This window comes from Suillus subalutaceus (genome assembly GCF_016647625.1).
Source record: "Suillus subalutaceus strain FC151 chromosome Unknown DFJ58scaffold_64, whole genome shotgun sequence".
Lineage (NCBI taxonomy): Eukaryota > Fungi > Basidiomycota > Agaricomycetes > Boletales > Suillaceae > Suillus > Suillus subalutaceus.
The window spans coordinates 45271-69253 of record NW_024540313.1 but is presented as its reverse complement, the minus strand read 5'-3'; the positions used below and the strand labels follow the sequence as shown (position 1 = coordinate 69253).

Below are 23983 nucleotides of genomic sequence, written 5' to 3'. Positions count from 1 at the left end.
TTTTAAAAAAACATTACATATCCAATGAGGGCGGGAAAAAATTGATACTATGTAACCATGAAAAATCTGTATGTACAGGCTTGAACACAGTGCCAGCAGTTATTCTGAAGTCAAAAGCACAACGATCACACTGTACGGCCTGGGTACATATCCATATCCATTCTTGATGATGGAATGTGACTAAATTCTCAAGAAGTGTGATTGTCAATTCGATAGGATGTAATCCAGCATGTGGTGGTGAGCAGGGTGGTGGGTGGTGTGGGTAGTAGTGTATTCTTGGCAGTAGCTGCTTGTTGTTGGGCGTAAGTCTTTTCAATATACCCTAATGAGAGCATAGTATAGAATGGTCTAGATGTTGTCCTCAAGAACCCAAGATGATAAGACACTAGAGGTGGCAAGGACAAAGTCGAAAGTGCCCTGGTTATAAACTTGCATGATTCACAAGGTTATGAGGGGCACCATTCCAATGCCGAGCTAAAGATTACAGATAATACACATGCTTATATATGTTAGATATAGTTACAAACGTGAACACTTCATCATGCAGCAACATTTGGAGGGTTGGTCTTTTGAGCCAAAGACAAGATATTTTTGTTCTGCCTCCAAGTTGTTCCTTCCACTTATAATCCTCCAGTTCTTCAGACAAGCGCTCTCAGCAACAACAAGAACTGATCAATGCAAGCCTGAGCTGCAACCTGGCTGTGACCAATAGCACGATGCAATAATTTGGCGATCATTAAGGCTGACACATGTTCAGCATGGACATCAGTCATGTGATGCTACAAATACAGTGAGCATTGTTTAATTTGACAGGAAAAAATGATCTATAACTTACTATGTGTTGCCAAAACTTGGTACTCAGCCCCACTCTATCATGGATAATCACCGATGGACTACCAGTGTCCCTTGAGGGTGTTGTCTTAAATAAGGGAACTTGGAAAAGATGCGAGGCATTTTCAAGTGAGTGTACTGAAGGCAATTCAGATTGTATGTGGGGATGAAGAGTATATGCCATGTCCATGGCTCTCACAAGTGCAATTCAACTGTGCGAATTTAGTTTGTGGTGTAGGATTTCTACACTGATTTATAGTGGAAATTTTCAAGGAACCGCGCAGCTAATGTCAGTAGGGTACAAGTTAAGTTACAATGAAATTAGCACCATGGAGCTACTGTGGAGCTGCCATATGTGGAGCTGTCATGTGAACTTGAAAGTCAAATGGAATGTATGATTATTGATTAGTAGGGATAGAGAAATATCACCAAAGAGATATTAGTTGCATTGAAGGGCGACGGCAGAACAACCATGAATACCTGTTGTCCTTTCAATCACTGCTGAGTTTCGCCTTTCTTCATAATGTAGCCTTGCAGTCCAAGCTCTGCCAGCAATGAGAGCTCTTGAAGTTCTGGATATGACAACAGCACATCACTCATTCTTAGACCAGAACTTGAAAACTTGCCTGGGATGGTGTTACCCAGCAAATGGTCAAGGCATGCCAGCCGACTCCATGGGAAATTATATGTACAACCAGATATATCCTGAGCAAGTCAATTCCAATACACAAGATGACCCCATAAGTAGGTCTCGGTCGCTGGTGTGGTAAACAAGTTTTGGCTGGGCTGTAGGTAAAAGCACCAAACCAAAATATATGAGTCTCCTGCTCTGCCTAGCCGCTACTCCTGCTAGCAAGAACATTCGACCCTAAAGGATCTCTGACTAGGCTCAGGCTCAAGAAAAGAGAGTGGAGAAGGTACTCCAAGTCAAGGTAAGAAACTATGTTCCAGGAGCTATCTGGTGAGCTGAGAAGCTACAACTAGGAAAGCTACAACTAGGGGATGCTACTGAATAACCCAAGTGAATGGGGAGCAACCAAAGAACTGGAAACAAGGGAAACTAGGTAATGACTGTAGAGTCCTAGGTAAAGAGTGAAGTGATTCTGTAAGCAGCAAAAGTGTGAACCTAATCTAAGAAAAGTGTCAATAAGACCTGCATAGTGAAAACTACCTCTGCAAGGCTACAGAAAGTTTGAACACCACACTGGCACCTGTCATATCCATGCATTCAGATCTCAGATCAGATCCAGATCCGGTCCACCAATCCAATATCCGGTCCACAGATCCGGTCCACTAATCAGATCCAGTCCACTAGTCCGATCTGGACTACTAATCCGCTATCCAGTCCACAACGCAGTTTACCAGTCCACAACTCATTCCGAACCCAGAACCTTAAATCAGCATGTATCCCCTTTTGGACGTTACCTTCTCTGGTACACCGGTTATCTTCCCTTCCGCTTTGCTTATTGATCCACCCTATGTATTCATGCCTAAACTTCATTTCCTCTGATCCATTAGACTTAACAATAGACTTTCCACATGCTTCATACATACCTTTGTTCTGTGCTGACTGACCATTCCGTTATGCTATCTACAGTATATAAACTCATGTACAACTCTGTAACACCTCAGTTCGAATATCATCTTAGATTCTGCTCATTCCTGTCTCCGTCTGAACTTGAGTTCTCTCTTGTTCACCTCTGGTCTTAGGATTGATTCCTTTGACTTATCTCCAGCTCTACCTTAGGGTAGTCTTACTCCATTCTGTTTCTAGTCTCGGACTTCATCTGGATTAGCCTTTCTGCTACTCGTCCAATATCCAGAAGTCATCCAGATTGACTCTACGGTACTCGTCCACTCTTCCAAACATGGTACTTTAGCCTTCTGAAATCAAGGGCAGTACTCGGGTAAGGGGCACAGCATATGAGCTGAGGCCAAGCCCTTTGGATCTGATACCTTTGAGCACGTTCTTAACAGCACCCAAAACAACCTCATGCTTTGTACAGCCTGGCTTGGAAAATGAAGTATGTAAAAATTTGAATTTGAATATTGATTACTGAATAAACAGACTTACACCTGATTTCAAGCACCAAAGGCCTAATTTGAAACACACATTGTCGAACTCAGATGACTCACACAGAGGCTGTGAGTGTGTTGGAGTAAGTTTCTCACATTTCAGATCACAAAAAAATCAAATTTACATTTAGAGTAAGGGCTCTGCCAAGAAGTGATACATTGCATCATGCCATGCGGCTAACATGAAACACAGTATTAATCAAAGCCTGGCAGCAAATCTTAAACTGGGAAAAGAAATTCTTGATGTTCTTTGAGAACAGATTGCCATCTTGGCGCGTGTTCTTGAAATTGCAGTGCGTCATCAGTAGTTAGCTGTAAATAATATAACATTCATGCATGTGTGGCCCATGGATCAAAAATCGATCAAAATCTGGTGCTATGTTACACAAACACTAATAGGAATGTACTGTACATGTCAGGACACGTGAAACAAACTGAACAGAAGTGGTAACATTGAATGAGTAATCCATAAACATGCTGTGTGAGTAAGAATGAAAAAGAAAAAAGTACATATAGGCTTGCTAAGCTGTCTTGGTCCTCTTCGAAGTCCTAGACCCTCCGGTGGTCACTTTGTTTGCCTGGGCCTTGCACTTGAGGATCTGTCTGTGGCATTTAGCATAGTGCTTGTACCCCCCGTTTGTTTGGCGCTGATGATAATCTCATCAGTGAGGATGTCTCAATCGATCATTGGTGATGGGTGAGACCATAAGCAAATATGATTGAAGGTGGTACTGTTAACCTCACTGGAAAAAAAATTGTTGATTAGGTCAATTTAGAGAGGAATAAAACAGAAAAATGTACTCTGAAGACTTCACCATGATCAAGGAAATGATGTGGTCCCTGATCCTCTTCAGGGTAAGTTGAAAAATGTGGTCAATGTCTTCGAGACCATCACGCATAGGAAACAAGCACTATAGTAGATTAGAACATGGATTAAAAGAGAGGTCAGCAATTTACTGCAGTTGCAAAGAGATTGGGATCCTCTATGTCAATATCAAACCCACCATCTGGGCAGTGAAGTCATGTCATGATGGTCACGTCAATGGGATGTTGCCAGGTGTTGTGGAAGGACTTCATCACAGTGGGACTCTGAGCATTTGAGGGTGTGTGTGACAACCACTGCAGAAATGTAGACACTGATGACCTTGCTTCCAGTGATGCTACCACCATTGATCCATCCTTGGGCCCTGCATGCTTTGCAACTTCTTTCACATCAACCAATGACACAGCAAGGAGATCCTTGCAAGCCTTCATGAAGTCACTGAGTCACTTGATGGCTGATTTCGCCATTTGTGAGACACTGATTTCAGTGGCCCAGAGTGAGATGTGATCACCATCTGGATCCTGGTACTCCACTAGCATGTCCGGCACTCTGAGTATCTCACCAATGACATCCAGAAGATTGACATCAGTTTGCACACTTAACTGCCCAAAGCAGTATGGGAGACCTATTGACCCCATGGTGCCAAGAAGTGTAACAGCCATACAGGGGATATATACTTGGTGTAGTTGGCTAGGCAGGGTGGTGGTGAGGAGTTTGAGTTTGGCAGGGTATACTAACCTGATGGATGTAAATGTACAAGATTAGGACTAAGAACCAGATGGATAAGGGCATGCAGGAGTACTTACTTTTGTGGTAGTTTATCATCCATCGATAGCATCTGAGACATAATCATAATCGTCTTTGACACATTGAAGAATTCCTATGATCAGTGGAGCGTGAGTCAATTGAAAAGATAATGGAATGATATCACATACTTTGACTTTTTGCACATTGGAACGGGGACACTGGGACAATGGACAATGGATGATGGACTTGAACCAAGCACAATGGCTAAACAGTGATGATAGGTGGGAACTGGCTACAGGACATGACACTCGGAGGTTTGGACATTTTACCTCCTGCACAATTTCAATCAAAAGCAGACCTAGACCTGGCTAGAGCATTCTATACCTAGCCTGGAACGCTCTGGAGCGCTCTAGATTGCATTTCGAATGTGATTTCACTAGTGGCAAGATGTGGTAAAATGTCGAAACCCCCGCTGTGTGACTAGCTATATGTAGTAGGTGCCTCGAGGCCCAGGCAAGACCCCTGGCACCCCTGGCAGACCCCTGGCTCAGACCAAGCCAAACCCCACTAACACAACATTATCGGCATCTCTGATGGCGGCAATAATCCGCTTGCACAAGTCTATTGCTTAGGGTTAGGGTGTATGATATCTGATACAGCACGCTCAACACACTCACTATCTTTTGCAGAAAATTCATCATAAGCTGATTCGAGGGATGCTTCCCTCTGCAAAGGTGTTGCTGGTTAGACAATTTTTTGTCTGACCCTTTCTTTTCAATGGTGAGTCTGAAGTGCCAGTGAGGCTGGGATCAGTGTTGACTTGGGGAGGACTTTTCACAAAGGTTAACTTCTGTTTGGCCCTTAAATGAGAAACCTGGTAGGATGCCTTGTATGGTGCTGTAGATGGAGATCGTAACTTTGAACCATGTCTTAGCTGGCGATGCAAGATGGGTAGTAACAGGCACAATGTGGATGTGCCTCTCATGGGTTCCAAATTTACTAAGTATGATATAGTCTGTGCAGCCTTGTGTAGGCTGAGTCAGCTGATATCAGAAGGTTTATGATTATTTTTCTCTTCTTTGTAGAACTCAGACCTCAGAACTCAAAACTTATAACTTAGCACTCAGCACATTGTTTTTTTGCTTCTTACATGCTTGCATAAGTTGTTTTGCGTGCATGCACAAATCAATGTATCCAAATTTCAAGAGTTGCAACAATTCAAGATCAATGAATGAAACCTTTCTACTAGTAGCCAGACAATCTATTATTTGGTAGTATTTGACTCATATACCATTCAATATGAATTATTCTGGATGCTGAATGCTATCATGTGCTGGGGGAGCCCAGTGGGGCATCATCAATTTATCACCAGTTCACCAGCACCAGCTGTACCACAGTGATATAAGATCATGTAGTATATAGGACTCATATACATAGATCATTGCCAATCAATCCAGTTACTGAGTCTGTAACATGCTGTGAAAAACACAACCTGACTAGGCACTTGTTAAGGTACTAAGCCAGTATATGTCTAAGCTCTGCCTATGCTGCTACACTTGCAAACAATAAAGCAAGAACGTTCGACCCGAGGGAAAAGCTACTAAGGACAACTTAAGATAGAAAGACCCGAAAGTGCACTATAGCACGGGAAAGCAGCATCAGCAAGATACAGCGCTAGTGCGTGGGAAAGTATGTCGCAACTATAGAGCGCTATGGCGCGAGAAAAGTGGAAGTGCGGGTCAGTAGATGGTCGCTATCGGGTCGCTAATGCGTTGGTAGTGGAGCGCTAGTGCGCGGGAAAAGCGGAAGTCAAGAAAGTGGACACTGAGTCAAAGGAAGGTGCTGGATAGCGAGTGAGGTCAAGGGTATTGATTGCAAGGGTAAGGAAAGTCAAGGTAAACCAATAGGGGCTATAGAGCACAACTAAAGGTGACTACTTCTAAGTAAAACCTAAGGAGAAGGAAATACAGTCAAAGGGAAGTAATGTTGAAGTAGTCACCATAGGCTTCTTATACTAGTAAACTATACCATCTCGGACTCGGAAGGGATAGGATATACATGTAATAAGACTGTAGCACTTTTTACAAACTCGAGGCAAGGCAAATTACATACCAATGAGGTAGGATGGACAATGGATGGATTCCGACGTTTCGGGTGGATCCTAGGGCACGAGAACAGCGCGCTGGATAAGCGCTAAGCGTGGGAACAAGTGCTAGATAGAGCAGACATGCACTAATGCTCCTATAGACACATTGCTGGTAGTTCTGATAGCACTATAAGCGCAGGAATATTGTCAGATAAGTCGTGGGAGCATGAACAGCATTGCAGGAAGTGTGCGTGCATAGTGCGGGAAAAGTGCGGAATAGCGTCGGACAAGGGTTATGGCTGAGACAAGTGAAGACTGCTGATAGGAGAGTAGTGAATAATATGAGGGATAACTTTGGTCCACCTATTGAAGGCTTATGCAGGTATACATGCCTAGTGCCAATATGATTGTCACAATGCACTTATCTAAATCACATGCTGGGACATGCTGATGTAGCCCAATGATCCATGATTTCACCAGTCTCTAACTCTAAACATGTCATTCTCAGTTGTTTCAAGTAACACCTAGTTGATTGCAGTGACATAGTCTGAATCTAAAGTGAGGAATCTTGCTACAGAAGGAAAAGTGCAAGCAAGGTGGAGCCAGGGACTTGCTGTGTACCAATCAGGGCAATGCTTGAGCTTGTCAACATTACATACTACTGCTTTGTTTTATGCTTACGGCTTGATAGCACAGCATGTGGAGCTTACAAGCGAACAGCTCCACACCTTCAAGCAAGCTTGTTCTAGAACCTACCCTTGAGCTCCACGCTCCTCAAGCGAGCATACCTTCTGGTATCAAGAAACCACCCCCATACCAAGTACAATTTACTCCTGTCTCACAAAATATCAGAAAATCATACTATAAGAAGCATCAAATGGTGGTCATAAGTCTCTTGTCCTACATCTTCCTTTTGTTTCACTCCTCCATCCTGATGGCTTTGCCTCAACAAAAATCTGACAGTGACTGCAAGGATGACACTGCTACTGCCCATGCCAAACAGTGTATCATGGCTCTAGAGCAGGAGCTTGAGACTATTATGGTGAGCAAGTGGAGCAAGCTGTGAGTCCCTGATCTCCTTTTAATTCACAAGGTCTTATTGGGTTTGGTATAATACACACAGACAAGCTAACTTCAATATGCACAAAGGATGGTGCATTTGCCACCTCATGTCTTTGTTCCACAGCCTTGAGGACCTGGTGGCCAAAAACAATTGATGCAAAGAGTTACTGCAATCACTCAATTCACAGGATGAACTCATCACAAGTCGAGAGTATGTTCCCCTTATTCATGTTGCAGCTCTCATGTTCTAACTAGGATCAGCAAGGACAGAATAATCAGTTCTTTCAATGAACTCCTTCACTGCCTCCCTTGGCTAAGGAAGAAGCTTTTTTCTGATATCAAGGAACTTGATTCAATTTTGAAAGAGGTGACCGTTGTGACAATCATATTGACGCTAGGCATGTATACCTGCATAAGCCTTCAATAGGTGGACCAAAGTTATCCCTCATATTATTCACTACTCCCCTATCAGCAGTCTTCACTTGTCTCAGCCATAACCCTTGTCCAACACTATTCCACACTTTCCCGCACTATGCACGCACATTCCCGATGTCCTGCATGATTTGGGAATCATGCATGGACATGACTACTAGGTATCCCCCTAAAAGACAAAGTCTGTTAGCTTAGTCCTCAGACTAGTCAACCCATACCTTGGTATCAAACCTTGGTCCAATAGCTTCAGTTTTCCCTCAGTGATTCATGAATCCACCATGTTTTGAAGAAAAGTCATATGTGAGATGGGAATCACATAATGACCTAGTTGATATGAGAAGCAAAATGAAGGTTAAGGTATTGCCTTTCCTTTGGCTTATTCACTTTGGCTAGAGAAACCCATAGAGAAAAGTTCAAAGCCTAACAAAACCTATCTAAAAAGCCCGCGTATTGTGTACTATTATTTGTTCCATTATTTCCGAGTTGTTTTCTCTAGTGTTTCTTTACTTTACTTTTCTATTAGGATGCTCTGACTAATTGTTAAGACCGTACTCAAGAAGTATCGGATCCGAAGGGCTTCAGGCCTCAGCTCGTGCGCTGTGCCCCTTTCCCAAGTCTTGCCCCTTATTTCAGAGTACTAGAGTATCGCGTATATTGAGATGGATAAGTCTCGTAACGGATCTGTTATGGCTTCCGGATATCGAACAGTATATAGTAATGGCTAATCCGGATCAGATCCGAACTAGAAACTAATGGGCGAGGACTGTCCGAAGACAGAGACGGGTGTGTGGACTATAGGAATCAATCCAAAGTCTCGGAGTAGACAAGAGTATCGTACTCAAGTCTGGATGGATAACGGAGGGACTTAGAGTCCAGGCAGAATGAGTGCAATCTAAGATGATATTCGAACTGATCTACTACAGCGCATGTACAAGGGTTTATATACTGTTACGAACTAGGATGGTTCTGACATATGGCTACTCGATAAGAGTAATCGGCCAAGGTCGGTTCAAGGCTTCGGCGTATACTGAAGCTTCAATGTTCTAGACAAGACAAGGAGAGTGTCCTCAACTTGAATCAAGTTCAATACGACTTAAGATTGGAGGTCTTAAGTGAAGGAAGTTCCAGGTAAAACCTAGTAAGATTAAAGTAAAGAACTACATAGTACAAGATAAGTTTATATAGGAAATGATAACAGCTTTAGGGCCGGTACGATGAGGTCATAGAGATGAGTCAGAGATAAGACGAGTCAGAGATAAGGCGAGTCAGAGATAAGACGAGTCAGAGATACCAAGAATAGATCATCTAGCGACGGCAGGATGCGATCGTGATGTAATACAATGATGTAAGAGAAAGAAAATGAATAGGGGCGTACTTGACTGTAACATATACTACGGATAACTAACGGAATGATCAATAAGCAAGGATGCAAGGCTATGTACGAAGTATAAGTAAAGTATGTGTACAGCATATCGGTAAGTCGGATGGATAATGAATCATAACCGGGAATGAAGTCTAAGCTAAAGTGGATCAGTAAGTGTAGCGGATCAGTAAGCATAACGGAAGTAAAGGATAACTGGTATACCAGTGTACAGGAATGCCGAAAGGAGATGAACAATAGTTAGAGTTATATGAACAGGACATGAAACAAGGATTAGATCGGATCTGTGGACCTGGACAACGGATATGTCCATCGGATCTGGATCGGATCTGTACCCGGGAATATGGTATATGACACTAATCAGATGCTTCATAAAATTGTACCTACAGGGTATGATGTCATAATGATGTCATAGGACTTCACCTACACTCCTGCAGGTATTTTGTTGAAAGATATGATATCATAGTGATGTCATAATGATGTCATGTTCCATGGAATTTGCTAGAACATTCCAATGACTCATAATGACTCAGAGTGACTCAGAATGATGTCATTATCCCACCATGAATATTCTGGAATGTTCTTTTGCACCTGCTAGAACATTCTGCTCCAGTTTTTGGGATATTCTTCTCACATTCTGAAGTCATTACATCACCTTTTTACTTACATAATATTCCCACACAAAATGTATATAAGGAGAGCCCATTCTCCCCCCAAAAAATAGATCTCCCACTTGTTGCATTCAAGAATCTTCCACTTGAGCAAATTGAACTCTCACCTAAGAAGCTTCAGTCTGAACAAATTGCTGCTTACAAAGCCCATTTCCTTTGTAAGAACTGTCCAGACAAGTGCAGGGAAAGTGTATCCCTTGAGATTACGTAAGTTTCTCGTGATAGAAACCCAGTTTTGCGAGACCAGTGTTCTCACCACATAGTGTTTACTGACCAACACGAGCTTTGGTCACCGTTGTTATTTGTGAGACCAGCGTTCTCACCAGGTATTTGTATACTGACCAACACGAGCTTTGGTCATTGTTGTTATTTGTCATTGTTTTTCTATTTGTCATTTGTTGTTATTTGTGAGACCAGCGTTCTCACCAGGTATTTGTATATTTACCAACATGAGCTTTGGTCAACGTAGTCACATTTGAGACCAGCTTCTCAACAGTTAACTGTATATTCAGGAAACCAGTTCAAGTGTCTAGACGGTATATCCTAGACAATCCCATAGTTTCAATCAGAGATAATAAAGCTCCGGCTAAGTTAATCTAACTGATTGGTTTAGCGAGCCTCCCAAGAACTCACACATTATCTACCATGAAAGAAGAAAAGTCGTAGACCGTGTTAATCGAGGACTGGCAAGAAGTCTTATCTAGTGTAATTGTGGTGTCATTACATTCTTACACATTTTTATATAAGACCCTCGGTTATTAAGACACTGCAGTGCTATTCATACTCCCACGACTTATCCGACACTATTCCTGCACTTATAGCGCTATCAGAACTACCAGCAATGAGTCTATAGGAGCATTAGCGCTTGTCCGCTCTATCTACCACTTGTCCGCTCTATCTAGCGCTCGTTCCCCGCGCCTAGCGCTTGTCCAGCGCGCTGTTCTCGCGCCCTAGGATCCACCCGAAACATCGGAATCCATCCATTGTCCATCCTACCTCATTGGTATGTAATTTGCCTTGCCTTGAGTTTGTAACAAGTGCTACAGTCTTATTACATGTATATCCTATCCCTTCCGAGTCCGAGATGGTATAGCTTACTAGTATAAGAAGCCTATGGTGACTACTTCAACATTACTTCCCTTCAACTGTATTTCCTTTCCATTAGGTTTTACTTAGAAGTAGTCACCCTTTAGTTGCGCTCTATGGCCCCTATTTGACTTTCCTTACCCTTGCAATCAATGCCTCTGATCTCACTCACTATCCATTACCCTCCTTTGACTCAGTGTCCGCTTTCTTGACTTCCACTCTTTCCCACGCATTAGCGCTCTATCTTGTGACGCGCTATTCCCGCGCATTAGTGCTCTATCTTGCAATGCGCTATTCCCACGCTTTAGCGCTCTTTCGGGTCTTTTGATCTTAAGTTGTTCTTAGTAGCTTTTCCCTCGGGTCGAACGTTCTTGCTTTATTGTTTGCAAGTATAGCAGCATAGGCAGAGCTTAGACATATACTGGCTTAGTACCTTTACAAGTGCCTAGTCAGGTTGTGTTTTTCACACTGTTTCTCCTGGCAATATATCTACTTTACTTACTGTATGTTCTTAGCTACGAAAAGGTGCAGACAGTGTGTGAGGGGATGACACTGCAAATCTTAAGCATACAGTAGTTTCATGGCTCATGGAATTGTTTCATCCATTGGACCTGCCCCTTCACACCACCATCAAAGACAACCACAGGTTCATTCACAACACTACCAGCATGCTCTTGTGTCCAGTTGAGTATATGTGGTCTCTCACTTTGTATGTATTGTTAACACAATAGAGCATCAATTTTATATTCACCATTACAACATGACAAAGGAGAAGATCAGAGACAGGGATTCGGACTTTCTGGTCACTGCTTACTCTTGGCCAGCATTTGTATACAAAGATTACTCATTTGATTCAGCCAACATCAAGAAGGGCCTCTTTCACTTGACTCTACTGCTCAAGGTATGCTGCACTATGTCAAGGGTGACATTGTTCACCTAATTTTTGAAGGCATTTAAACATGTCTTCACATCTCCATCCTCCGCCAAAGAAATCAATGGTGATGGCAATGGCACTGATGTTATCGCAGCATCTCAATGTTGTCAGTCTTCAGAGAATGACACAGCTAACCATAGCCATGTGGCTAATATCATAGGCATGAAAACAGTGACCCTGCACGTCATTGCATACACAGCTTGTCAGGTTCATCAACAATCTTTTCATGGTGTTTCCAATTTGAAACTAATCGTGGATATAGCTTCAATTTGCTCTTTCCAATGTGAACTCCTGGCAGAGCATTGATGGAGATTTCGACTACTATGATTTCTACAATAACATTGTGGACTTTTTTGAGGTTGTACCAGGCACTGATGCTCAAGTCCACATTACCAAGTTGCTCAAATGGTGGAATAGGTAAAATTCTTCATTGTTGTCATGTGCATCATACTCTAACATCTCGCATCACTTGCAGGAAAGTGTTTGAAAAAGTCTGTATGGTCCCCCTTTCTTCAATGCAGCTTGGGAGGTTTTCAGTTACTAGGATGAGTTCGCAGAGAGAAGTACACAAGGGAGATTCTCCTTAATGCACTGGGCACCAGAATATCAAGCAATTATCACCATTATATATACCCGTATATGATTTATTATAGTCGTCACAGAATATACATTTTCATGATGCCCCATTACTTTGACAGAAGTTCTCCGACTTGTGCACATTTGTTCAAAGCTGGCAAAGCCCCTCTAATAGAACAATTCCATTTGAGCCTGCAAAATCTCTCCAAATGAACTGACTTTTTTTATGTGTTCAATTGTATCCCATATGGTTCTGCTTGTCTTTCCCAACCAAATTTATCCGGGTGATTAATATACCTGTATCCATTCAAAGCTGGCAAAAGCCATCCAACAGAAAAAGTTTCACACATCTGCTCAAACCCAGCAAAATCCTCTGAATGTATGAAGCTTCTTGTTATGCTCGATCCTGTCCTCAATGTTTCTACTTGTCTGACCTGACTGTTTTTATGTTCAGGGTTCGAGTTGCACATGTCTATCCAAACCTTTCAATACCTCTGAGATAGACAAAGTTTATACTTTCACAGACAGGTTACTTAAAGATTGAGCTACTCAGCTAGAAAAACTATGGTGGTCCATCTACCAGATAAATTGACATATTTTACCTTGCCCCAAACATCTGAAGATGAGATAACACGACAGAACTAATGGTGTCCTACCAAATCACACTCTGAATCAGTAGCTTTATGCAAAGAAAATTCCCTTGCATTCCAACATGTTAGCCATCAAATAGACTATGATGATCTATCCACAACATAAATTGGACAAACTGTTCCCTGCTCCAATTATGTTCAATGTTTTCAATGCCAGGATAATGAAGCAGAAATAATAGTGTTCAGTAAAACTGTGCTCTAAGTTTGTAGGATTATGCATAGAAGGTTCCTTTAAATTCCATTACATGAATTGATCATGTCACTTATCTATATTATACTGATTACTGACATTGTGTACATCACCAGAGTATACATAGCATGGTCCATTTTTTCACAGGGCAGTGATGGTACTGAGTTCATCAATCATTACTGCATTATTTGATGTGTTGTCACAAGTAACAGCAAGGATCTTCATTGTGGTAGGTCTCATTATCTATGTATTTCTGTTGATTAGACTAACTTTTTCTATGATTCCAAAATCATCCAGTATCTTCTCAAACACTCCTGCCAATTCCTTACCAGTGTGTGACTAACATTTCTGTCACAGTGCTTGCAATGAAAGAAATCTGAATCTACCACAGTTTCAACTCAAAGTTAAGTGAGGATCATGTTCGTGGTCACTACAACTTGAACGTACCGTGGTTGGCCTTCTTTTTTGTTGTCTCGTTTTATGAACATGGCGGCCTTCAACCTAGCTGGTACACGGAGAAAAGTAGTAGCTGGCGCGTCGGACACCAAATGTGTGGGATTTGTAGTGCATCACGTGCCAAGGAATCTCGACTTTCTGAATTGTCGATTTTCCGCCGCTTTCCGCCCTCTGCGCAATTGGGTTAACTTAAAGGCGGACTGTAACTTATTAGGCACTAGTTTTCTTTTGCGGAACCACCTTCTACCCTTGTCTGCCTGCTCTTCAACCATAATCACTTCATAACTATTGTTCGTCATGGTGAGGAACTACTTGTGGAGGCAAAGAGTCAAGTTCGAGTCGACCTTAGCATTGTCTATGCTTGAGCCTTGGGAGAAATTTCTCTGCTGTGAGTCCTATCTTTTCATGAATTGCCAATGTCATGATTCCCTGATTCGTCCGTAGTGATCATATTTTCGCTTTTGACGATGTTGGTGATGATTGGACTGTTCCAATACTTGCCGCAGCATGTCATGGTCATGCAACGACGGGCCATATATTACCTCTGGGGTCAGGAAGGAGACGTGTTTCGTTCATGGGTAGAGACTCCGGGGCTGAAGGAGCTATAGTGCGTGCCTAATTTTCTATTCATAGAGGTGCGAGGTCCTGTGTTTCATTCGCTGTCATGCTTACTTACCGACACATTTGCATTCTTAGATCTTGTCTTATGCTATCTCTCTGGATTCATACCTTCCATATGCCTCACTCACCTACGTATACCTCCTTTGTATGCTCATACGGACTACAACAAATTCTTATTGCTGGACCAATTGTTGGCGCGCACATCAATACTGCAGCCACGTGGCCCAATGATACTACTGCAAGTTATTGGATTGCAACATACTTGTTAAGTTTTTTCTCTTTCTAGCCCGCAGAACCTCTCTCTTCACTCGGCAAATATTGTGCAAACAAAAGCCCATAAATCAAACACGCGAGCAGCCTTTACCGCACTAGTCCATTGTACCGCCACCATGGCACGCATGCCCGTCTCCCCAGACCCGACCAGCCTCCGCACCTCTTCCTTCCGCAAACGTGTATGGCGTTGCAAAATCGTGCTCGAGATTACATTTGGCATATCTTTGCTTGAGCCCTGGGAAAAACTCGTCTTTGATACGTCTAGCCGGCGCTTCCATCTTCCCTCGCACCGTCCTGTAATAATAGAGCAAACGCCAATCGTCATGGCACCCCTTACATTTATGTTCGTCAGTAGCTGCGTTCGCTCCAAGTTGATACCTCAATAGTTCGTTGTGATCTAGCATAGTGTTACCTCTTGGCAATGAATGTGGGGATATGGGCATGGACTTTAAGCATGTGGACTCAACCAGAACTTCAGAGAGCTATAGAGTGTTGACACGACAACAGACAACCCGCCATCACTAAAGTTACCTAATTCTGCATGTTACCACGACGACATATAACCTCCCATTTTCAAAGTTGTCTGATAATTGATTCTGCATGTTGGGACAGTAAAGATCCTTGACACTAGTTGGTAGAACGACTGGTTGTCTGAAAACCAGCGAGTGACTCTACCACAAGTAAACCAAGCAGAGTAGCTACAATATTGGATAAGATATTTTAATGTTGGTTAAGCTTTTAAAAATTTTGAGTAAGAAACAAAGTTGTGGTGTGTTGTGTTTATATCATATTGGGAGATGATGGACCTCAACTTAACTTGAACTTGTTTGCACCACTATAAACCGAATCATTATCAGGGTCTCTCGCTTCTCGACCGCGGCAGTACTTACGCACTCACTGTGCGAGCCTTGACTATTTGCATTACCTCGGGGAGAGTACAGCTAGCCTCGGGCTTTAGTGCTTCCTCGATCAGAAACCACGACGCAGGCTGCCGCCGATCAACTTCTCGGATCCTGGCCCTAATATACGGGCTCAAATTACTCTGCAGTTCGGTGGCTGGGTACGGTACTGCAAGGTTAGACTTTGGTCCTGCTCATACATGATCACGGACCATATGCAATTTACACAGCTCTACCAACGTTTTTGATCTAGTCTACATGGTCTAGCTCTGGTCTCCACCTGTGGCCAGCACTGAGACGGCCTGTATGCTCGATCGACGCAGCTAACAGGACAGCCAACAACAACATACCTAGAGAGTGTATGTCTGGTACTGAATGCCACCGCGTGTTAAGAGCATGATCTCTGTCATGTGAGCTGCTAAGCCACTCGATGACAGGCTCTCATGACCACACGCACAAAACGGCGTCTCAGTGCTCGATGCCCAATGCTTATGGTGTCAACAATGCATGCTCCTGATTTTCTATGAACACAAGATCCGTCGTCACTCAACACTTACATTTTGCTTCACAGCTACGCCCCTATGCTTACTCACGAAATATATTGCGTTGTGCCACCGTCACGTCGTAGGGTCCCTGAGAATACCAACGCTTGCTCTTGGATCCGACACTGTCAGTTTCTTTCTGATAAAGTTTAAAATAAGACACGCTTGAGTCATGCATGGCTCCCAGCAGATCCATTAGCTAACCTATCCTGTCAATACATCGCCGTCTGCCACTACTCCAAGCCAGGGCCTAAGGTTCAACTTGAACGTTCCCAGACAGACATGCCGGCGTGGGTGGCGTTCTGCACAGGATTTCCAAATAATTCCGTCATGCTAACATTCATCAGCTGATTTATGCTGTACCAGTGCATCCATGAATTATCCTTGGCAACGATACGCGTTCAGAACGTCATCTTACGCCCTCTGACGACTCTTTACCTCCAGCACGCACTAATGTGGCTGAGGCCCAAGCGCCGCGTATGGGTCATCAGACTCATCCTCACGCAACCCGGCACCATTACGTGGTTCAAAACGGCTGTCGGGCTGTGTATGTGCTAGATCAGTGACCACTTTCCCCCATTGAGCGCAGGGCCCCGGCCTAATACTAAGCAGTATAGGGAATACGATTGTCCCTGACAGCCCATTTCTTCTAACTAGAACATCGCTACCTCTTTCGGTTTGACACGAGATAGTCTTGGACATTTGGGAAAAAATTTATCATTTGTTATAAGTATATCGGCAAAAGGATGTATTTTATAATAAGAATAAGAGTATGGATACAGTAAGAAGATGTGAATGTATGTAGTGTGATATGTGGTCTATAGTTCTAACATTGCGTGATGCACCAGTCGTTCATACTGCGTAGAATTGTTCGTATATTGTCATGTAAGTCAATGCACGGATTTAAGACGTCATGAAGGTGTTGAGTGAAGGGGGTAAGATGAAGAGGGGTCCCGTAACAGTACTTGGCTGGCATGTGCATGGAACAGAACAAAGAATGCGTAAAATCACCAGATGCGTGTCATATGCATGTTTGGTCGTGAGTGTGGGAGCGAAACGTGAAAGGTAGGGATAGATTATGATATCCCAGATATGATAGGAACGAGTAGAGCACACATGCGTCACGCTTCCCAGTCGTGGCGATGGCCGTGATCCAGCCACCTGGCGGCCCCTTCCATCAGAACGATCGACCAGCGGATTCGAATAGGCGCGATTACGACGGCATTCCGATAACAGCCTGTGTGCTTATGACTGTGGGTTGGTCGCCTGATATAGATATTGGAATAATGGATAACGACACCGCATGGCAAGATCCCCCCTCAGTGGCGGGACCCTCCATTAGTCCATGCAAAAACAAACAAACAATGCCTAAAAGAACTATACCGCGGACGGACGGTTTCCGAAACCCCATTTTGTGCCATACAGTGCATCGTCTGGCTTCGTATCGGGGTGAATTTGGAGCCTGCCTTCCCAGAGGGCAGCAGAGGACTTTGAAGGATCAAAACGAGCAGGGTCCGATAGAGTACCGCGTGATTGTGGTGCCCAGCCAGCTCCGATGGACGATGCAATAAGCGTCGGGACCATGGTCATCAACGAAGGGCTAGAAAAAATTAAGGATACCATCTCGCAAACCAAACACTAGCACGTACAGAGGGACACGTTTATCATTGTGTAGTCTAGCCTGACGACTCTTCACAACGAATGAAGACGAGCGGAGTCGCCCGCCCCGTAGATTAGCGAACGTGGCGAGATTGTCACGCACAAGTTCGATCGCAGAGTTCCATTCACCATCTGGCCGAACTTTGGGAAGATCGCCTTGGGGTTTGGGCAGTAAACGCATTAGGATGAAGAGGCGTTCAAAGGGTCCGTTGGGTAGCAGGCGGATGAGCGCGCCGAGGGGGATGGATACAAAGCCAAGGGCAAGTGAGATACCCCATTCACGACCCCCAATAAACGTCACCTGGAATGCGGTGCCACCAATGAACACGATGATCACTTGCACAGCGATCTCTGCAAACCAGTCGTGAGGGTAATCCAGACATAACATGACTCGACTCACCGATGAGGGTAATAACCATGAAGTACCAATTGTTGAGCATGCCTTCAAAGATGTTGAGCTTCCGATCCAGCCTTCTCGAATTCACCGAGTTGAATATCTGAGCAAAAACAAATGCATTGAAGACCACCGTCTGCACAATAGTGTCATTCCCCGATGTGTCGGCAAGGCCCAGGATCTTGATGCCAAGGAAGTGGAATAGTAGGATGATGATGATCTGATAGACAGACTGCAAAAAGATCTGCTTGTACATATCCACACTGAAAAGCGGCGCCGTCTGCTTATCAGGCTTCCGGTCCAGTAACGTCGGCGACGCAGGGTCCGTAGCGAGCGCAAGTGCAGCGAACGTGTCCATAATGATATTGATCCACAACAGCTGAACAGCCGACAGCGCCGACGTTTCAGAACTAGAAGCGATGGCGGTTACCGAAGTAATCGCCACGGCAGTAATGTTGGTGGAGATCTGGAACTGTAGGAATTTCCGGACTGCGTCGTTCACGCAACGACCCCACATGATCGCCTTGACGATGGAAGAAAAGTTGTCGTCCATGAGAATGATGTCGGACGCCTCTTTGGCTACTTCCGTCCCTGTTATACCCATGGAGAACCCCACGTGCGCCGTCTTGAGAGCGGGTCCGTCATTCGTGCCGTCGCCAGTGACGGCAACGATCTCCCCGAGCTCGCGAAGCTTCTCCACCAGCATCTTCTTGTCTTCAGGCGACGAGCGAGCGAGGACCTGGAGCCGTGGAACGATCTCGAGCATCTGGAATTCATCGAGCTGGCGAAAGACAGGTCCCTCCATGATGACACCACCAGCCGTGTATATACCACACTGCGTGGCGATCGAACGCGCCGTCAGCACATTATCACCTGTACACATCTTCACAGTGACACCAGCTTTATGACAATCAGCCACTGCTTCTCGAACACCATCCCTAAGTGGATCTTCGATCCCGACGATTCCGATCAATGTCATGTCTTGAGCAATGACGTCGTATGGCACCTAGAATCCAATGAGTATGTCAAAATATCACAGAAATATACCTACTTCGTCAATTGCAGTGGATTGCATCCCTGGTGGTGGCCAAGACGGAAAGTCCCTATAGCACAGGGCGATAGTCCGCAGAGTCTGGTTCGCATAGAAAATGATAGTCCTGGAGATATTCTCTTCCGAGAAGCCATCGATCTCTGCCACCTCGACGTCGTCGGACTCAGCACTGGAGCGAGAGCTCCCATGCCGCTCTACAACGACATGGCTGCTGCATAGCTTTGTCAAGATCTCGCTAGCGCCCTTGACGTAGAAGCGATATCCATGCTCGGTCTTGACCACCGCGCCCATAGCCTTGCGCTCGCTAGAAAACGGAATCACCTGCACAACCCTCGCCGCATCCCTCGTCTCCTTATAATCTGCCCACCCAAGTTCCTTCGCAAAGATCAAAAGCGCCGTCTCCGTCTTACTTCCCACGAAGACGCGCTCCCCACTCTCCTTCTCGACATCTTCAAACGCAGTGGAGTTCACAGCGATAGCTGCATTGAACAGTGAAAGAAGGGGCTGGCTCAGAACGGTATTAAGCATCGACTGATCGATGCTGAAATCATCGCGGGGCTCTTTCGAATCAGAGTTCCTGTGTGGGCTTGGGCTTCTATTTGCGTTTGTGCGCGCTTGGTTGTCTTCGAGTTTACGCACGAATTTGGCATGAATTCCAACGGAGCCTGCGACTACGGACATGACGTTGCGAGTGAGCGTACCGGTCTTGTCGGTGCAGATGACGGAGGAGTTGGCCATCGTCTCGCAGGAGCCCAAGACGCGTACCAGGAGGTTTTCTTTTGACATCCTCTTAGTAGCGAATGCTAAAGCCAAGGTCACAGCCAATGGAAGCCCTAATTATAAACACGCTCGTTAGGGCGTAATACGTTTAACGTAAAAGTAGAGCCTTCACCTTCTGGAACGGCAACTACGACCAAGGTAACCGAGATGATGAGAATCTGAACGAACGCCATGCCATTCTGGTCGGCAGACCTGTAGCACACCGGTTAGAAAAGGTGCGGATATCATAGTTGAAATTCGTCACCTGGCAGGCGAGCCCGTAGCGAGTTGCACAATGAACCTGATCATCAGAGCGGAGAAGAGAATGATGCCGGCAAGGCTTCCTAGCTTCGCGATTAATTCAGCCAGAATGTTGAGCTTCAACTGAAGCGGGGTGTGCTCGGTCTCCGTCCTAAGAGCTAATGGAATTGGGGTTAACGGGGGTGTTAGTGAGTAAAGGGATACACACCCATCATGATCCTGCCGTTGAAGCTCTTCGTGCCAACTGCCACTACGAGGTAGCTACCGACGCCTTCCAAAACCTTGCTACCGCTGACGACAAAACAGTCCGTGTGCGTGGATACGTGCTCCCCTCCAAGGGTGCCACCTTCAGTGTGCACACCGCTGAGTGCCTGCTTCAGCGCCAGACAATCTGCATAGGACGCCTTTTTGATAGCATCCGACTCGCCAGTTGCCGCTGATTCGTCACACCTGACGCTGTGCCCGGCTAAGAAGATGCCGTCGCATGGGACAATTTCCCCGGGTTCCAATAATGCTACATCACCGACTACGACTTCCTGTGCACACAGTGAGACAGCGTTGAATTAAATGAGAACAAGCTTACTTTCACATCGATGAGACGTTCGATGCCATTACGAATAACTTTGACCCCACGTTCTTCCTTTTTCTCGTTGAGGGTCTTGAATTGCCGTTCTTTTTGCCAATCATTTATCGAGCCAACGACAACCTGTGGAAAATTGAGCGTTGGATGAAAAAAGGAAGTGTAGCTAGCTTACGACGATAAGAACTGCGATCATAATGGCAACACCTTCCACCCAATCCACTGGGGGTTCGCCGGCAGGCTGAGGCGTCCCAAAATCTTGAAACAAGCCAAGCGCGAGTGAAACAACCGCTGCAATAGACAACAAGACCTTGAAACACAATGGGATTGAAGATTGGGCTTGAACCAATTTAGTAGATACGCACAAGAACTTTATCTTGCAAGGCAAGCCACATGAGGGCAAGTAGACTTTTGCTGGTTCGCTGGGGAAGAACATTCTCTCCAAACACGCGCTTGCGATCTTCCATTAACGCCGAATAAGGGTTGTTAACTTCGACCTCAGCGTGATCGTGGGGTGTGGGGGCGGACAAAGGTTGCCGGTCATGCCTTTGGGAAGCGCTTATTCCAGCACCTAATCTGTTATCCGCAGTGCCGGCTAGAGTTAAACCCCGGGAAGGGTCAGTTCCTAGGCCGTCAAGAAGGCCATCGATACCATCGAAAGCCTCGAGGGCTTCGAGATTCTTCGGGTCGAGAAGACTGGCCAATTCGACCGGTCTGAATTTGAATGGACGGGGGTCGACCAAGTCATCTTGGACGAGTTCAATCTTTGGGACATCGCCGTTGGCTTGGAGTGATTTGTGGCTGTCAGAAGGATTCCCATGGCGATTGGCGTCGGGTGAAGAAGTTGTTGCGACGAGATTTTCAACGGAAATATCGGGTTTAGCGGGCATGGACTTGGAGAGCACGGAGGCGGTGTCTACGTGGGTGTGGGTAGGAGAATGCATTGTGCTTGGGGGATCCGATCTAGCTGGATGAAGGTGAACCATGCCATAATCGCCACCGCTGTGGTCTGGTTCTGTTCCGTCGAGGCTACTGTGACCCTCATGGGAACTTGCGAAAGTTGCATTGCTAGGCTTTCGCTGATGAATTGAGACCTTGTTCATCAAAGGACTGAGCAAATGCAAGGAAGAATGACCGCTGCGCTCATCCGGTTTGTTATCCCTCAAGGACAGTGAGGTAGGGAAATGACTAGAAGACTGAGCTGATAAAGTGGGAGACGGAGGAAAAGTTAGAGAAGCCCCATCGTTTGATGAGACCATGGTAGGTGATGGGGAATGAGAGCGAGAGTCTAGAGAAAATCGACGCTGTGCTTGAGTGTGGGGGGACAACAGGGTTGAATCTGGTTGTGTTCGGGGGGAAGCATTTGTCGGCGGTGAAGCGAATAAAGGGTTTACAGTATGATTTGAGGAAAGGTCAGTTGTGACTATCTCAGGTATGTTACCCTCTGCCATGAGACGTTTTGCTGTTTCGAACAGGAGGGGAAAAAGTTCCAACTGAGGAAACGACTGGCGGATTATAAATGAACGTGACACTCCAAGGCTGTGAGGCGGTGCGGTGGAAGTTTCTATGTAGAATTCTGATCTTAAGGCACAAATTAGGAGGCCTTCATGTTGTGTAATACCAACCAATAATACATGTGTTGCAACGTTGAATACCTGGTATCCAACACACATATCCCATGAAATAATCTTCGACAAGCTGCTGTAGGATGATGGATGTGATGGTTCAGCGACAACAGTTTCCTTTTCTGTAATCGTCGATGTTTTCGCAAATCATCTCCTTTATTGGCACTGCCGCCGCCGTAGTCGAGCTCAAGTTTTATCGGTCACTTATTCATACCGGACGATGCTCACAATCACATATGATACTGCAAGGCTCCCGTGCTACCGATTACTGACCTTGATCTCATGTCAATCTCTTATACTTTCCGAGGACCACGACGTCATTATATACCACGTCTTGCTATTAAATTACCTCTTTTTTACTGACCCCACCGCCAATGCACTCCAGATTCTCAACTTCTTTCAAACATGCACCACCAATGTGCTAAGATGATCACATCTCCTTGGCGCTTGTACTATTCAGGGGCATCCAGCCGCTTCTCCGTCATGTTCTACACAGAATTCTAACAGCCATAACCCCTCATTTGGTTAATCAGTCCGATAAGCGTTCATGCCATGTTCCAACGGAAAGTAACCCCTTTACTTGCTTTGGCATACCAAAAACGTGTCCTGTGGCCCCACCTCAACTACACGCTGCAGTCCTCATTGATTCATCGCGGACTTCATTTCAGAAATCCTCTTACACGAATACTTTAGCCATATTCTATTCTTGGATCAACCAAGGGTCCCTCAGACGCGTGCGTTTGACTTTTGACTTCAAAATAACTGAACTAAGCGCCCAGCGTTGTGGAGAGAAACAAAGCATCGTCCTAACACATCCACCGCCCGATCATGGTGATACTACAAAATAATTCCGCTAGCGGCCCTCGCGTGCGGTCGTGGTGACTGTCAGTATCACACAGCCTGCACGATAAAATCCTGATCATATTAGGCGGGACCATTGCCACGCTGACCACAAAGCCCGCTTCCCGTACAAAGGAATTCTCGAAACACCGGCAACCCGAGCCGAGTATATCATATTCTTTGTCCATTCTGACCACCCCATATACTGCACTCCAAATCTCACTTTACAATTACATTCCATTCACCTTTGCGCTCCGATCGACAACGGCACCCTCAACCGCAGGAATATGGTGATGCTAATGATTGATCCAGCACCGTGGATCTGAACAGTCATAGCATAGCCCATCTAACAGACTCTTATTGCATCTGCTGGTTCGCCGCCGCCGCAACCCTGCAATGAGTGGCGTTCTGTCAAGAATGACGTTTGGGGACTCGAACTGAGTTGGCTTATGCAGACAACTCATGAAACGCTGTGCTT

General features: G+C 45.0%; 4 protein-coding genes across 4 annotated transcripts; 2 read left to right on the top strand and 2 right to left on the bottom strand.

The window, feature by feature from the left end:
- Window positions 1-11481: 11481 nt before the first annotated feature.
- DFJ58DRAFT_716668 (uncharacterized protein) lies at window positions 11482-12550 on the top strand (the record flags this gene model as incomplete). Its single annotated transcript, XM_041384246.1, has 7 exons — window positions 11482-11514; window positions 11711-11731; window positions 11762-11908; window positions 11965-12096; window positions 12145-12193; window positions 12224-12336; window positions 12392-12550. 7 exons carry the CDS (start codon window positions 11482-11484, stop codon window positions 12548-12550), a joined length of 654 nt encoding a protein of 217 aa, XP_041243108.1.
- A 1580-nt stretch (window positions 12551-14130) lies between these two features.
- Window positions 14131-14812, top strand: DFJ58DRAFT_792296 (uncharacterized protein). Its single transcript, XM_041390348.1, has 2 exons — window positions 14131-14389; window positions 14446-14812. The coding sequence occupies exons 1-2, from the start codon at window positions 14299-14301 to the stop codon at window positions 14607-14609; spliced, it is 255 nt and encodes an 84-aa protein (XP_041243107.1). The 5' UTR covers window positions 14131-14298; the 3' UTR covers window positions 14610-14812.
- A 178-nt stretch (window positions 14813-14990) lies between these two features.
- On the bottom strand, window positions 14991-17300 carry DFJ58DRAFT_886201 (uncharacterized protein; the record flags this gene model as incomplete). Its single annotated transcript, XM_041394648.1, has 6 exons — window positions 16788-17300; window positions 16619-16693; window positions 16388-16461; window positions 16145-16165; window positions 15794-15984; window positions 14991-15377 (listed from the first exon to the last, which is right to left on the bottom strand). The coding sequence occupies exons 1-6, from the start codon at window positions 17036-17038 to the stop codon at window positions 14991-14993; spliced, it is 999 nt and encodes a 332-aa protein (XP_041243106.1). The 5' UTR covers window positions 17039-17300.
- Window positions 17300-22491, bottom strand: DFJ58DRAFT_886195 (Ca-transporting ATPase; the record flags this gene model as incomplete). Its single annotated transcript, XM_041394647.1, has 10 exons — window positions 17300-17936; window positions 17986-18346; window positions 18396-19395; window positions 19441-20273; window positions 20333-20412; window positions 20465-20618; window positions 20669-20996; window positions 21044-21166; window positions 21216-21350; window positions 21406-22491. The coding sequence occupies 10 exons, from the start codon at window positions 22489-22491 to the stop codon at window positions 17714-17716; spliced, it is 4323 nt and encodes a 1440-aa protein (XP_041243105.1). The 3' UTR covers window positions 17300-17713.
- Window positions 22492-23983: the final 1492 nt, after the last annotated feature.

Excerpts from the sequence above, each read along its gene's own strand:
- DFJ58DRAFT_792296 (XM_041390348.1), top strand. The coding sequence starts at position 14,299 with ATGGTGAGGAACTACTTGTGGAGGCAAAGAGTCAAGTTCGAGTCGACC. Across the intron at positions 14,390-14,445 it reads TTGGGAGAAATTTCTCTGCT|TGATCATATTTTCGCTTTTG; the intron begins GTGAGTCCTATC and ends ATTCGTCCGTAG.